Raw genomic sequence first — 16,584 nt, 5'->3', positions numbered from 1 at the left:
ACTACCAGCCCCCCCACATCTCCATCGGGCACACAAAACTCAAAACGGTCAACCAGTTTACCTATCTCGGCTGCACCATTTAAACAGATGCAAGGATCGACAACGAGATAGACAACAGACTCGCCAAGGCAAATAGCGCCTTTGGAAGACTACACAAAAGAGTCTGGAAAAACAACCAACTGAAAAACCTCACAAAGATAAGCATATACAGAGCCGTTGTCATACCCACACTCCTGTCGGCTCCAAATCATGGGTCCTCTACTGGCATCACCTACGGCTCCTAGAACGCTTTCACCAGCGTTGTCTCCGCTCCATCCTCAACATTCATTGGAACGACTTCATCCCGAACATCGAAGTACTCGAGATGGCAGAGGCTGACAGCATCGAATCCACGCTGTTGAAGATCCAACTGCGCTGGATAGGTCACGTCTCCAGAATGGAGGACCATTGCCTTCCCAAGATCGTGTTATATGGCGAGCTCTTCTCTGGCCATCCTGTCAGAGGTGCACCAAAGAAGAGGTACAAGGAATGCGTAAAGAAATCTCTTGGTGCCTGCCACATTGACCACCGCCAGTGGACTGATATCGCCTCAAACTGTGCATCTTGGCGCCTCACAGTTCGGTGGGCAGCAACATCCTTTGAAGAGACCGCAGAGCCCACCTCACTGACAAAAGACAAAGGAGGAAAAACCCAACACCCAACCCCAACCAACCAATTTTCCCTTGCAACCATGCCTGCCTGTCCAGCATCGGACTTGTCAGCCACAAACGAGCCTGCAGCTGACGTGGACATTTACCCCTCCATAAATCTTCGTCCGCGAAGCCAAGCCAAAGAAAAAGATACAGAGAGAACAAAAGAATCAATAAAGTGCACAAGTAAGAGTCCTTAAATGAATCTCTGATTGAGTTTGTGGTTGAGGAGTTTGATGGTGGAGGGATAACCGTTGTTCCTGAACCCGGTGGTGTGAGTCTTGCTGATAGCTGCTGTCCTCTGGTAGCCGTTGTTCCTGAACCCGGTGGTGTGAGTCTTGCTGATAGCTGCCGTCCTCTGATGCAGCATTTCCTGTAGTGATTCTCAGTAGTGGGGAGGGTTTTACCTGTGATGTTTTGGACCTTTTGCTGGGCTTTACACTCAGGAGTTTTGGTGTCCCCGTACCAGACCGTGAAGCAGGTGGTCAGCACACTTTCCACCACACCTCTGTAGACATTTGCCAGCATTTCACACCAAATCTCTGTAAACTCCTGAGGAAGTAGAGATGCTGACATGCTTTCTTCATGACGCTATTAGTGCATTGGGGTCCAGGAAAGGTCCTCCGAGATAGTCAAGCCCAAGAATTTAAATTTTCTCACCCACTCCCCCTCTGATCCCCCAATGATCACTGGATTGTAAACCTCTGGCTTTCCTTTCCTGAAGTCAACAATAGGCTCCTTAGTTTTGGTGACTTTGAATGCAAGGTTATTGTTGTTCTGCCATTCAGTCACATTTTCAACCTCCATCCTGTACACTGACTCATCCCCTTCCTTTATACAACCCACCACCGTGGTATCGTCAGCAAATTTGTAGATGGTGTCATTTTCATACTGAGCTGCATAGTGTCAAGTGAGTAGAGCAGGGGCTAAAAACACACCTCTGTGGTGCTCTGGTACTGGAGGAGATATTCTTACCAATCCTCACTGATTGTGGTCTGGAGGTGAGGAAATCCATGATCCAAAGTCCCAGGTCTTGGCGTTTGCTGATCAGTTTTTAAGGGGATGATGGTGTTAAATGCCGACCTGCAACAAAGAGCTTCCTGATGAATGTGCCTTTGCTATCCAGACGTTCCAGGGGTTTGTTAGAGCCAGTGAGATGGGTAAACTAGAATGTATCCATGTTGCTGCTCAGACAGGAACTGATATGATTCAACACCAGCCTTTCAAAACACTTCATTGCTGTGGATGTAAGTGTTACTGCTTGATAGTCTTAAGTGGATTCTAAGGAACTTGGTTCTCTCCACTCTCTCTACTACAGAGTTGTTGATGTGTAGTGGAGGGTGGTCATCCCTGATCCTCCTGAAGTCCCCGATTATCTCCTTCATCTTGTCCATGTTGAGATGCAGGTTGCTACTCTTGCACTATATCACAAGATTCTCCACCTCTTCTCTGTAGAGCGACTCATTGTTGCTGCCTGATGAGGCCGACGACTATTGTGTCATCTACCAACTTGATGACACTGTTGAAGCTGGATCTGGCCATGCAGTCGTGGGTCAATAGCGTGAACTGGAGCAGGCTGAGCTCACAGCCCCGAGGTGCACCAGTGCTCAGCGTGACGGTGTTCGACGATCTGCTACCAATTGAAAAGACTGTGGTCTTCCTGATAGGGAGTGAAGAATCCAGTTACAGAGGCCCAGCGAGGACAGCCTCTGGAGAATGATCGTATTAAACACTGAGCTGAAGATGATGAAGAGCAGCCTGGCGTATGAGGTGTAATTCTCCAGGTGGGCCAGGACAGAGTGAAGGGGCAAGACTTGCTGAATCTTTCCAGTATTATTATTTTTATTACAACATGGGGAGTCTACTTTGGTGGAGTTTGTTGTTATGCTGGAACATTCGGGTCAGATACAGCAATGAGCTCTCTGAACCCTTCTCCATTAACAATGGCGTGAAGCAAGGCTGTGTTCTCGCACCAACCCTCTTTTCAATCTTCTTCAGCATGATGCTGAACCAAGCCATGAAAGACCCCAACAATGAAGACGCTGTTTACATCCGGTACCACACTGATGGCAGTCTCTTCAATCTGAGGCGCCTGCAAGCTCACATCAAGACACAAGAGAAACTTGTCCGTGAACTACTCTTTGCAGATGATGCCGCTTTAGTTGCCCATTCAGAGCCAGCTCTTCAGCGCTTGACGTCCTGCTTTGCGGAAACTGCCAAAATGTTTGGCCTGGAAGTCAGCCTGAAGAAAACTGAGGTCCTCCATCAGCCAGCTCCCCACCATGACTACCAGCCCCCCCACATCTCCATTGGGCACACAAAACTCAAAACGGTCAACCAGTTTACCTATCTCGGCTGCACCATTTCATCAGATGCAAGGATCGACAATGAGATAGACAACAGACTCGCCAAGGCAAATAGTGCCTTTGGAAGACTACACAAAAGAGTCTGGAAAAACAACCAACTGAAAAACCTCACAAAGATAAGCGTATACAGAGCCGTTGTCATACCCACACTCCTGTTCGGCTCCGAATCATGGGTCCTCTACCGGCACCACCTACGGCTCCTAGAACGCTTCCACCAGCGTTGTCTCCGCTCCATCCTCAACATCCATTGGAGCGCTTTCATCCCTAACGTCGAAGTACTCGAGATGGCAGAGGTCGACAGCATCGAGTCCACGCTGCTGAAGATCCAGCTGCGCTGGATGGGTCACGTCTCCAGAATGGAGGACCATCGCCTTCCCAAGATCGTGTTATATGGCGAGCTCTCCACTGGCCACCGTGACAGAGGTGCACCAAAGAAAAGGTACAAGGACTGCCTAAAGAAATCTCTTGGTGCCTGCCACATTGACCACCGCCAGTGGGCTGATAACGCCTCAAACCGTGCATCTTGGCGCCTCACAGTTTGGCGGGCAGCAACCTCCTTTGAAGAAGACCGCAGAGCCCACCTCACTGACAAAAGGCAAAGGAGGAAAAACCCAACACCCAACCCCAACCAACCAATTTTCCCCTGCAACTGCTGCAAACATGTCTGCCTGTCCCGCATCGGACTTGTCAGCCACAAACGAGCCTGCAGCTGACGTGGACTTTTTACCCCCTCCATAAATCTTCGTCCGCGAAGCCAAGCCAAAGAGACTAAAGCCGTGTTTTGATGTTGAAAGCAGCCAAAGGCATTGCTGCAACAAGTGAAGGGATGCTGTCCATGTGGGCTGGCCTCAATATGAGCATAGGACATCTGATCATTTATTGCCCAAGTGTGTACTCCAAGTCCAAAATGGCATTTTGGTCTTTATTTGACTTTTTCTTCCAGTTGTAAAGACTACATAAGGCAGTCTAAATTATGTTTTCCAGACTAATTATTGAGATGAGAGGATTGTCCTATCAAGAGAGGCTAGATAGGTTGGGTTTGCATTCCTTGGAATTTAGATGAGGTGACCTGCAAGATGTAAGATCCTGAGGGTAGATGGAGCAACACACAAATTGCTGGAGGAACTCAGCAGATCACGCAGCATCTGTTGGTGGCAATGGAGGGTCAAACCTTCAGGATATAACCCTTCATCAGAAATAGACAGAGGCCCAAACAAAAGGGTGTGCAGGAACATGGGCTGGCTGGGGTTAGGTGAATGTCAGTGGGAGTGGAGGAGGGGGGGAAGAAATGGGAATAAGAAACAAGGAGGGTACAGAGGGCTTCTCAACCAATGGGCCTCAACACGTCTCCTGTGGATCTTTCAAAGTATTCAATTGGATTACAGAGCTGCTTTTGACTTGAAAATATTGCTCAGATATTGCCACCAGTGGGCTATGTGCTTGAAATCAGGTGGGCCTTCGACTAAAAAATGTTAGGAACATCTGAGAGGAGGAAGAGGGTAGATAGTCAGAGTCACAAACACGGAATCTCTGCTACTAAATAAGGGGCTGTAGTGACTACTCCAGTAGAGCTAGTAAATGAATACACCAGACACAGTGTTAGTCAGCAAAGTCCCTTTATTTAAATTAGCCTCCTCTTTTAAATACCTTCCGGCCCTGACACCCGGGACCAGAAGTGGCATCACCCCATGCCTACAACTCACCTGCAGGGCGTGTGTCTTAAAGTAAAGATGATGGGAGCCCCATGCCATATTGAAGGTGAGTACTCAACTCCTCAGTACACTGTGACCCAGGTCCCCCGGTCAGGTGAGTGAGTGTCCATAAGCTGCTGGAACATTTGAATGGCATTCTTCAACCCAAATGGCAACCTGAGGAAGTCAAAAAGCCTGAAAGGAGTAATAATTGTTGTTTTGGGAATGTCAACTGGATGGACTAGGATTTAATTCTATCCCTTGATGAGGTTAACATTGGAAAAGATTCTGTAATTGTGCAGGCAGGCAGGGAAATCCTGTATGTGCGGACTAGGGTATCTGTCGGGCATAGTTATATTGTTGAGCCTGCAGTAGTCGCTGCAGGGTCTCATGTTATGAGCCCAAAGGACCCCGAAACCCAGCAGCAATAGACATTCACAAAGATAAGTAGTTACTTAAACAAAAGTTGTTTTTAATTATCTTTAAATATGAAAACAGAATCAAACTTTAACTTTTCTCTATTAACTTAACTAACCCAACTTAACCCTCTTCTAATTCTAAGTGCACGTGTATGTAATGAATGTGTAAATTTAAGAAAAGTTCTTTGGTTCACAGTTCATTCTCACTTATCATTCTTCCAAGCTCTTATACTTACTTGAAAAGTAAATGTTTACTGCTCAAGAAGGTTCATATAGGTTTGCAGAGAGAGTTGATCCAGGATTTCCACAACTGAGGTACTACCATTAGTCACCTCAATGTCTTGCTGATGAAACTTCCCCCATCAGGGTTCTCCAGATGATGACCTCTTTCTTTCAGGCTAACACAGAGATCTTTTCTGTTCCGCTTATTCCAAGAGAAACATCAGACAGATAGCACTTCCAGCCATCCGCCACTCTGGAGCTTCTGTTTCAGTTCCAACAAGCTTCTCTTAGCTGACACTGTTTCAGCTTTGTCTCTCTTTCTCCTTCAGAGATTCCAACTGCCAGCCACATAGTCCCATCTGTTGTTTTTGATAAACAAACCTCTCAATGACCTTTGAGTGAGAACTTTGCAGAGAGGTCAGAAGTCTTGTAAAAATGTCCAACACAGATGACCTGTCTCCAGTCCATTCATTTCATGACATCATTTCAATTAGCACCTACTTGTGAAATGTGCATAGCATTCTCTGTAGTTTCTGTAAAGTCACTGAATATGAATTCTTCAGTATTTCAAATATGATCTGTTTTACAGTGTATGTATATAATCTATTCTAATTTTACCAATTTATCTCCCAAAAACATTCCCAAATATTACATAGCACTCCACTCACCGGTGTTCTTGGGCATCAATTGTAATGGTGATGCCACGGGCTTTGGAACGCCGAATGAGACCTAAATCCTCCATGGCAGTAAATTCTGCCTTGGCCTGCTGAAGTTTATCTTGCAGGAGACAATGAGCCCTGGCTTAAGTCAGCAGGCCCGAGATGTCAATATAATGGGACGCGCCTTTCGAGGAATTGAATTTAGGAGAGAACATACTGGGAAATTCGTTGAGCAGGGCAGCATAGGTGTCAGTGCGTAGAGCATGCACCCCGAATAGGGAGACTCATTGTTTCCTGCTTATCGAAGACTATGGAAAGTAGTGGCGTTGACTAGCTTCTTTTGCTTAACGTCAACCAGCAGGTCATGGGCCCGTAGGAAATCTGCACCCAAGATGGGCTGTGCGACAGAAACCAGAATGAAATTCCAATGGAACGCTGCCTATCGAATCTTATTTGTGATGCGTCGCGTGCCAAAGCTGGGGATGGAAGTTCTGTTTGCAGCTTGAAGGGCGAGTCCCTGTCACTTGTGCACCTTTTTGAAGTATGTTGGTGGGAGCAAACTGATCTCAGTGCTAGTGTCCATGAGAAATTTGTGCTTATGAGCCTCATCATGAAGATAGAGGAGGCCAGTACCAGCTGCTGAAGCCACTACTGGAGCTGGCTCTGTTGTTGCCCGACACCCTTTCAGCCCTGCCACTGCTGCCTTGGTAGCCACACGGGGGAACGCATCTACGGGCTTTTTTCCTCCACCGGCAGTGGTAAAAACACTATTCTTGGCGCCTGTCGGTACGACCGTCCCTTTTTGTTTGAACTGCAGATACAGGCGGTGCGCAGGCCACGTGGGCAGACTCTTACCTTGGTGTGTGGTAGAGTCTGTCTGCCTCCCAGATCACGTCATGGGGATGGCTGAAATCTATGCTTGCTATTGGTATGGAGTCGTGACCCAGGAGCTTCGCCAGGAATAAGGTCTCAAGAAGAAAGCATTTAGAATGACCATTTGCTAACACAAGCATTTCATTCATTACATCAGATGGATTCCTGTTGCCCAGCCCCTCCATATTCAAAAGCCACATGCCCCATTCATGCCTGGTTAATTCCAGGGTGTCCAGGAGGTTCCGCCAGAACCTGATGTATTTGGTTTTCTGCCGGGGGTGGCCAATAAATTCACTTACTTGAGCTGCTGCAGCAGCAGCGTCCAGTGCCCTGATGATGTGCCAAAACTTCATGTCTTCAGCTGCTATTCCACGAAGGAGGAACCGGGCCTCAGTCTGGTTCGGCCACACTCAAGGCTGGTGGGCCCTGAAAGGGGGCAGGTGGACTCCTACTGAGTTAACTGCAGCTGTGGCATCCATGTTAAATCTGGATTCAAGCTTTGGCTGAATCTTGCAGTTGGGGTCACCAATTGCAGCGACTATTCCAGTAGAGCTAGTAAATGAATACACCAGACACAGTATTAGTCAGCAAAAAACCTTTTATTTAAATTTGCCTCCTCTTCTAAAGCCCATGGAACTGTGCAGCCACTTGGCCCGCTATAGGGCCAATTATTTTTAAAACTGAGGTGTGTAGAAACTACTATCAGAAGGCAATGAACCTCGAGAATTGTCACCTCCAGAGGCAGTGGAGGCCGGATCCTTGGAATATGTGTAAGGAGGAAATTGAGGATTGTGGGGAACTGGCCCAGAATTTGAAGTTGGTTTATTATGCCCTGACTGTACATATACACCCAGATGATACAGCATACCTGGGGACCATGGTGCACACAAAGCATATAATAATCACAGATAAAATGTAAAATAAATATTTATCAATATTTTGGGAATGATTACCTAGTTACAAGACATTGTTCATCAATCTCACAGCCTGGGGGAAGAAGCTATTTCCCAGCCTGGTAGTCCTGATTTTGATGTGCCTGTACCTCCTTGTGGGTCAAAGATACTGTGTTCTGGATGGAAAGGGCCCTCAGTAATTCTTTGTGCCTTATTTAAGTAATACTCCCAATAAATGTTAGCAATAGAGGAAAAGGAAGTCCCAGTGATATTCTCAGCCATTCTGACAATCCTCTGTAAAAACACAGAAATGCTAGTACTCAGCTGATCCTGCAGCGTCCAGGCGGTAAAGGTATATTTCCTGACATTTTAGTCCTGAGCCCTTTTTCAAGTTATGAGGAAAAAGCAGGCAGGTACCTGAATACAGGAAATGGCAGGGAGAGGAGAACAGACCAAGGAGATAATCGGATACACTCTGCTCTAGACACCCAACCTCTTTTGATAGCAGTATCTTGCCTTCAAGACAGGAAAGACATAGTCTGGGTTGAACCGAAGGCTCCACATTGAGTAAGACCTTGCGACGCTGACAAAGAGGAAATGCAGAAGCTTTGCGGATCTGCTGATGTCACAGACCCTGATGAGACTGCTGCTGGGTAACTTGGCCAGAGTCCCTGCAGTCTACAACTAGGCACTAATGCCCAGGAGAGGACCAGAATTGTCAACGAGTATAACCTCTGAGCCTCCTTCTCCCCCCAACCACCCCGTCATTTTCCTTTAAAGACCTCTTCTGAACTGGATGCTGACGTGGGAGAGCGGAGGGCTCCTGACGATTAAGATATTGGAATCATTCCTGACACAGAGACATGGAAGAGAACGGTAAATGAAAACACTCTCGAATTACAGGGCATTTTAGATTAATTTTTTTAAAGGATTTTGTTCATTAAGATGCAAGCTGTCAGTGAGTTGTAGCTTTTTTCACATTTTTTTGTCTCCATTTTAAGTTTCACTGACCACATCCTGTGACAGTCTTTGTGTTGTAGAACATGTACCTAAATTTTGGTTGTCTCGCCTGGGTTCCTACACAGTGTAAATAACTTTCCCAAGCCAAGTATTTTATTTTGTCTGGGGCACTTATTACACAATATCTTAATTTTCCATTTAAATGAATGACTGATTGACTTTTACCATTATGGCAATGTCAGAATGGACAGGGATTAATGCTGTAGAATAAATAGGACTTGGTGTTAAACTGCAACATCATTGAACTTCTGACTCATTTGCTTCCTTCCCTGCTTTTTAATTTGTCATTTGCCATTTTAGGGAAGTTCATCCCTGGCAGAGATTTTTTTTTAATTGTTGTCGTCCACGTCCTCTCTCTGTAAAGGGATTCCCTTGCCTTTCCAAGTTAGATTAATCCTTGGGTCTGTGACAATGTACCTGCTTTCTCTTCAGAGCTGCGTGGATCCGTTGGAGAGAGTGGGAGAAATCTTAGTTTAACTTCCCATCCAAAAGACCAAGCAGTGGTCTCACATTTCCAGTGTGGAACATCTGATGAAGTTATTGGCCATTTTCTCCAGCATTGAGGCAATTCCCACTGGCTTTCTCAGTGGAGCAGATTTAATGTGATTGGTAATGGCAATGTAATGACTCTTGCCCACTCTATACTCCTCCTTGAAAGTCACTGACCCACCCTTGGGTGTCCAGTATCCCAAATGCAGCATAGCCTTCCAAACCTTTACAGTCTCCCAGTTCCAGCTGTCATTTCTACTACCCTTGGACGAATAGTGGTCTTTCACTCGGTAACACTCTCTCTAAATACAATGGCCCGTCCTTCCTTTTTTAAGACGCAGCTTAAAGTCATCCCCACAACTATGTTCATATCTTCCTGCATGGTTTGTTTTGTCTGATCCCAATGGAGAAAGATTGAAAAGGGGCCTGGAGGGAACATACTTTACATGGGATTGTGTGTGTGTGTGGAAGGAGCTGCCAAAGGAAGTCTTCAAGGCAGAAGTCTTATAAAGCTTTTAAGAGATTGAGCCAGATACACGGATTGGTTTGGAGGGATATGGTCTAAATGCAGGCAAATTGGTTGTCAGGGACGTTGGGTCGAAGGGCCCACGTCCATGATAATCTGAAAATGTTTTTACCATGTATAAGGCTTTAAAAATACAAGTTTCGGTTGGATTTGTTTTGTTTCTAAGTGCTTTCAACAAGGAAAAGCCTTACCATTGAAACAGAAAATGCTAGGAATACTCAGCAGGACAGGCAGCAGCTATGAAGGGAGAAGCAGAACGAAGGCCCTTCGTCAGAACTTGGAAGTGAGAAGGTTTGAAGTTGCCAACAGAGGGTGGGTTACAGCCTTGCCACTGGGACCCTCTAGATCAACCCACAAAGTGTTCCCTTTATGTTGGATGACTATTTCAGGTGTCCACCATGGGGGCTTCTGGGACTCCTGCTGTTAGAAACTTGGTTAGTGGTGAGGTGGAGTAGCCTTCAGTTCCCCAGGTCTGACGATGGGTCGAGGCGAGTCAGCCACATTGGAGCAGAACAACCCACTCATGCAGAAACATCCTGCAAAATTTCCCCAAGCAAAGCAATTCTGAGGAAGTGTGAGAGATCCGAGCTGAAGGAGTTTATTTACATAGACAAGCATTCTGTCATCCAAAGTCAGTTAACGATCTGGTTTTTGTACGTGGGTGATCTGCTTTCCTGCTGCACCTACATAACTAAGTTATGGCAAATGAATATCAAGAAAGTGCAGACACCGGAAACCTGAGATCAAAACAGAAGTGCTGGAAACACTCAACAGGTTGGTCAGCATTTGTGAGGAGAGGATCATTTGGAATTTCAAGTTCATTGATTCCAGCAATGAGTCTTGGACTTGAACAATTAACTATGTTTCTCTCTGCACAGAGTGTTTTCTGATTTTTTTTAAAAACTGTGATGGCCTCAATATCCAAGCTTGAACAGAAAACACTGGGTTAGCATAATGGCAACGGTTCAGAGACGTGATGGAAAAATTGTGACAGCAGGAAGTTACATTGATGGAAGGAAGCGGGTGCTCTGAGGTTGTTATTAATTTTCATATTTATTTTTAAAACAAGTATGTTTTTTTAAAGACACAAGGCCCTATGAGGGAAACGGTCCAAACATGAATCACAATATGTTAAATTATTAGATTTTAAAAAACGGTTTACATCAGAGAAGAAAAATTCAGGAGAGGAAGTTTCTAGAATGAGGCATCAGAGGACCAAGGTGTAATGGGGAAAGGGAGAGTAGAATCTTGTAAAAACAAAAAATAAGAACAAGTTGTAGATGTGTAAAGAGGAAAAGATTTGCAAGGTTAATGTGGCTCCTTCACCGAGTGAGGCAGGAGGTATTGTATTGGGGAATGAGGAAATGGCAAATATTTTGCAAATATTTTGTCTCTGCCTTCAGGGAAGATGTAAAGTGTCTGGAAAATAGTGGAGTGCAGAAAGTCGAGAGATATCGAGGAGGTGAGAGAAACTCCTTTCAGCCAGACAAACAAGGCTGAAGCAATTTAATGGAGTGAAAGCTGATGAATCCCCAGTTCCCAATAACCTGCATCCCAAGGTTTGTTTGTAAGAGGTGGCTGTGGAGATTATAGACACACCAATTGTCATCCTTGAAACTTCAGTTCTAGAATGGTTCTGCAGATTTGAAGTTGGCAAAAGTAAAGCTAGTACAGAAGGGGAACAAGTGGGAAAATTTTTAAGGAAAATGCTGATCTGTGGATCAGTTGGACTAATGTCAGCAAGAGTAAAAATTAAAATTACAAAGCAACTCCAGGACAGGGCAGAGTCAGAGTGAAAGTCATGAAAGGGAAATTGAGCTTGACAAGTTTTCTGTGCCTGGAGCAAGTAGCACAGATGAGGGAGAACCACTGTACTCAGACCTTTGGAAGAGATTGATGAGTTTGTTTGGAGCACGATTATTTTGAGTAACACGTTGCCAAAGGTTGAGAGTAAAGAGATCATTAGGGGGGGATTGTGCTGATCTCCATCAATAACACTAGACAACAATTTTTTTCAAAAGGTTTGTTTCCTGAAAAGAAATTGGGGATGATGACAGATCACTTCAAGCTGAACACAAAGATCATTTCATATTTGCTGTGTCATGTAGGAAGTTGGAGAAACATTAAATTGCCCTTTACTGAATTTAGCATGCTTAATCGCATAATTGATTCTTCAATTCACCTAAAAATGTTTTGCCTCCAATTTTCATTTGTACTCAGCATCTGATGCCTCTCTTGTCAGTGACCAACAATAGTTGGCCAGCATTGATGGATTCAATGGCCCTGATACCACTTCTCTATGGTCATAATGTCCTGGTGAAACCTTTCACCATGTTCGTCTCTGACGGCATCAAGATCAGCAGGGAAAAAGTCCAAGTGCGAATGCAAAAAATGAATTTTCAATGACATGTTGAACTTCATGTCTGCTTCAAATTGACTTAAAATATGAAAAACTGTACGCGATAGGAAAATTTTAAGGCGATTTTTGTGATCAGCATTCTATAGAATACACCCAAAAAGTGTTCAAGAAGCAAATTATTAATTGTCCAGTATTATCAGTGATTTGATCAGGGGATCAAATGTTGAATGTGTAAGTTTGCTGATAACAAGCTGGGTGGCAGTGAGTTGAGAACAGTGCAAAGAAAATTGATGAAGCATGGTTTACCTAGACCTCTGGAAGGTTTTTGACCAAGTCCCATGTGATAGGCAGATCAAGAGAGTAGGCTGGCACATTGGATCCAAAATTAGCTTGGTGATAAGTAGTGCTGAGTTGATGTTTTGACTGGAAATCTATCTCATAATGTTCTACAAAGATTGGCGCTGGGACTTTTGATGTTGGTAATATGTATAGAAATGACTTGGATGAGACGTAGATGATCTGATTAGCATGTTTACAGATAGCATGAAAATTTGTGAGCTATCAATAGAGAAAGTTACATTAGGGCACAGATCAGCAGGCAAATTGGGGGTTAGTGGGATTCAACCCAGACAAGTGTGAGGTTTAGCAATTTGGGTGTTAAATTCTAGTAGGTCACAAATGTCATGGATCTTAGTGGGACATTGAGGTGCAAGTCCAGAGCATTCTGAAAGGGATGGCACAGGTGGATAAGATAGCATATCCAAGCATTGGGATGCTTGCCTTCATAGGTCGAGGCAGGATGTTGTGTGGCACCTGTACAAAACATTTGGTTAAACTGCACTCAGCACTGAGTACAGTTCTGGTCACCTCTACAGGAAGGGTGTGAAGAGAGTGCAGAAGAGATTCACCAGGAATGGAGAGCTGTAGTTGTAAGATTGGACACGGTGGGTTTATTCTCAATTGAACAGGTGTTTTTTTTATTGAGGTTAATCAAGTTATGATGGGTAGTCCTTTTTGCAGGGTTAAGAACTAAAGGGCGCAGGCTTCAAATGGGGAAAGGTGATCACAGATTTGTCTGGATCGAGTTATCAGAGGGCCTAGTGGAAACAGATACAGTTACAACATGAAAATGACATTTGGACAGGTACAGTAGAGCCCCTGGTATACGGCACCTAGAGGGATTGGTCGATGCTAGATAAACGAGTTTACTGGTTGCTTAAGACTTACTCTTACAATGCCTAACTAATACACATTATGAATGACAAAAATTCTATACTGTACTGATTCTGAACAAACTTCACTTGCATGAATATATAAACCTTAAATCATTTTACTTTATTTTCAGTCACATTCTTTGAAAACATTTAACTGTTGCCGCATTGGCAGGTTCCTCCCCCTCCACTGAGCCGCCCGAAAGACAAACAATAACATCCTAATTAACCCCTTCCCTCAAGTTTACAGATAAAGCCTCTGATCGGGGTGAATTTTACTAAGCAGGAGATACTTTAAGAGAGTCACCCCAATGGCGAATGGCATCAACCCCAGCTCTTCATCCTGGGAGACTCCATTTTATTCAAACACAACTTTATTCAAACAGCAAAGCCCGACAAAGTCTCTCCGCTGGCTGAATATGTACTCCCATCTTCACCAAAGGTTTACATGTTACTTCAGAGAACATTTAAGTTTACAATTTTAAACTTTTATTGACACATTTATTTATTTATTTTCATCCAAAAAAAAAAAAAAAAAAATGTTTGCGACTTTCTTGAATTCAGGATAATGAGTGCAAAGGGATGTGGATCTAATATTGAGTAAATGAGATGAGCATAGATAGGCTTCCTGGTCAAAGATAAGCTGGGCATTTTGGAATTTGATGATTCTAACTTCAAGATGATACTGGCAGGATGGGTGAATGTGGAAATATTGTAAAGTCATCAACTGATAGAAAAATAAAGAATAAATTTAAAAAATAATTTTTAAAAAGTGAAGCAGTGTGGGTTTTAAATAGTGGAAGACAGAAAGGGGTTGCTGTTCCAAACAGAACCTGGCTCGACATTCACTGCACTGAAGTCAACCACAAAAATCTGTAGACCTCGTGGTTGAAGTAGAAACACACGGTGCTGGAGAAGCTCAGTTATGACCTTTATTGTAGCAAAAGTAAAGATACAAAACCGATGTTTCAGGCTTGAGCCCTTCATCAAAGTATGAGAAAAATCCAGCAGGTGTCTGAACAAAAGTGGTGATGGGGCGGAGGGGGTTGGCAAGTCAGGAGATGATAGGTGGAGAAAGGCGAGAGGGGACAGCAGCAGAGGGGGGGGGGGAGGTGGCTGGGCTGCGTGGGTGAAAGGACAGGAGGTTAAACTTGCTCGCCTTTTCTTCCCCCTCCCCCCTTTTCCTGCCTTCCAGTTCTTTCACCCACGCAGCCCAGCCATCTCCCCCTCCCCCTCATTGCTGCTGTCCCCTTCTCCTTTCTCCACCTATCATCTTCTGCCTTTGCCACTCCCCCCTCCCCCTCCTACCCCTCAGACACCTGCGGTATTTTCTCATATTTTGATGAAGGGCTCAAGCCCAGAATATCAGTTCTGTATCTTTCCCTTCGCTACATAGAGGACCCTGTTTGACCTGCTGAACTTCTCCAGCATTTTGTGTTTTCACTTCACTACACTGAAAATTAACTGTATTCAGCAATCAAAAGGGCTGATGGTGCATTTGATTGTTTTCTGTAGGGGCATTTAAAAGAGTAAAAATAACAGCCATTGCACAAATAACTGGTGAACCCTCACCTGGGGTGTTCTGTCTCCTTGTTCCTACCTGCTTCAAAGGGCATCAATCATCTTGGTGCCCAAGAAGAGCGGAGGGAGCTTCTTCAATGACTATTGCCCAGTCAGTCGTGGGTCTCCCTCATGGTCGAGGATGATGGCCTTTGTTCTGTTGATCCACAGAGCGAAGACGCCTGTCCGTGTATTTGTTTAATGTTTACTGGATGATGCACTCCAAGAAGTGCACAATACTTCACAAATCAACCAACTAATCCCAATGGTCTAGAAACCACAACGGTTGGAGCTGATGGATTTTTTGCAGCCTTCGTCCGCCTTCACAGTCATCGAGTTCAAAGTAACTTTGTTCGCCTCTTCCACCATAGAGGACTTGGTTGGATTGTTCTTTGTCAGGGACTTCTGCCATGGGTGGCCCCACCAGGAGCATAGCTCCAGACAGCATGGATCTCAGGACCACACAAGCTTCTCTACCACAACAAAGGGAGTGGTGGGTGCCTTGGACATGCTGCTGTGTAGGTGGTGGAAGCAAATACAGCAGTGACATTTGTAGACAGGGCCATGAATGGGAGAGATGCTGAGCAGATAAGGTCAGTTTAATTTGGTATCCTGGTTGTGGGGGGGGGGGGGGTTTGAAGGGTCTGTTCATGAGCTGTACTGTTCCATGTTCTGTGTAGACTGGAGCTGGGTTAGTCCTGGACTACAGTGAAGGTGACTGAATCTTCACTCAGATGTTTCAGCAGGAGAACAGAATTCCAAATTAGTCTGATATTGTCAGTAGTACAAACATTCTTGTCTGATTCCATCACCTCCTTTAATTGAGGAAGTAGCTAAACACATTGGGACTAAGTCAAATAAAAACCTGACCAGGATGGCAGATCATTTTCTTTGAAAGACATTGGTAACCAGATATGTTTTGATAATCCTGTAGATTCATGGTCAGCATTAAGAATGACAATTTATATCAAATACCAGATTGCCTTGGTTTCCTGAATGTAATTTTCCCAACTGTTATATTCCTGCATCTGGATCAATGATTCGGGCACTTCTCCCACCCGTGTGGAACTCTGCAGCCATTGTGGGTCATTTTGAACAGAAGAAACGAGGAAACTGTGGGACAGCATGGTTGAAATAGCGGTTAGTGCAAAACTGTTACAGGGTCAGCGATGGGGGTTTGAATCCAGCTCTATCTGTAAGGTGTTTGTGTGTTCTCCCCATGTCTGTGTGGGTTCCTCCAAGTGCTCCAGTTTCCTCCCACCCTTCAGTTTCCTCCCACCCTTCAAAACGTTTTAGGTTAATTGGGTATAATTGGGCAGCATGGACTTGTGGGCTGATGGGACTATGTAGTGTGAATAAATGCTCTCTCAACTTTTATTAGCTTATAACGATGGTTAGGGTCTCACAGTCATCTTCAGAAGGTTTAGGTGGGAAACCAGGGTTATATATGGGTAGATGGGGGTGGGGCCAGCCATTAGCACAACACCCTACCAGTGAATCCCAGTTCACTGCATTCACCCTTTCCTGAAGAATTTAGGGTCTGTGAATGAAGACAGAGAACATGGGTTCAGAAACAAATGGTTAAAAAATTATACAGTTATTTACAA

At 44.7% G+C, this 16,584-nt stretch overlaps 1 protein-coding gene across 9 annotated transcripts in view; it reads left to right on the top strand.

The window, feature by feature from the left end:
- LOC138758574 (GEM-interacting protein-like) overlaps positions 1-16,584 on the top strand; it is a 197,261-nt gene that overhangs the window by 43,226 nt on the left and 137,451 nt on the right. Inside the window, exons 1-2 of one of the 9 annotated variants that reach the window (XM_069927706.1) lie at positions 8,422-8,688; positions 11,251-11,309. The exons of 7 other annotated variants lie outside the window; for them this stretch is intronic. In XM_069927706.1, coding sequence (XP_069783807.1) covers positions 8,609-8,688; positions 11,251-11,309 — 139 coding nt within the window. In that variant the 5' untranslated portion in view covers positions 8,422-8,608. Of the gene's footprint in view, positions 1-8,421; positions 8,689-11,250; positions 11,310-16,584 lie in introns of those variants that run through there. One more of the 9 variants, XM_069927708.1, reaches the window with a different exon arrangement.

This window comes from Narcine bancroftii, chromosome 3, assembly GCF_036971445.1.
Source record: "Narcine bancroftii isolate sNarBan1 chromosome 3, sNarBan1.hap1, whole genome shotgun sequence".
NCBI lineage: Eukaryota > Metazoa > Chordata > Chondrichthyes > Torpediniformes > Narcinidae > Narcine > Narcine bancroftii.
Note: the sequence above shows the minus strand (reverse complement) of the source record. Positions and strands in the feature narration are given on the sequence as shown.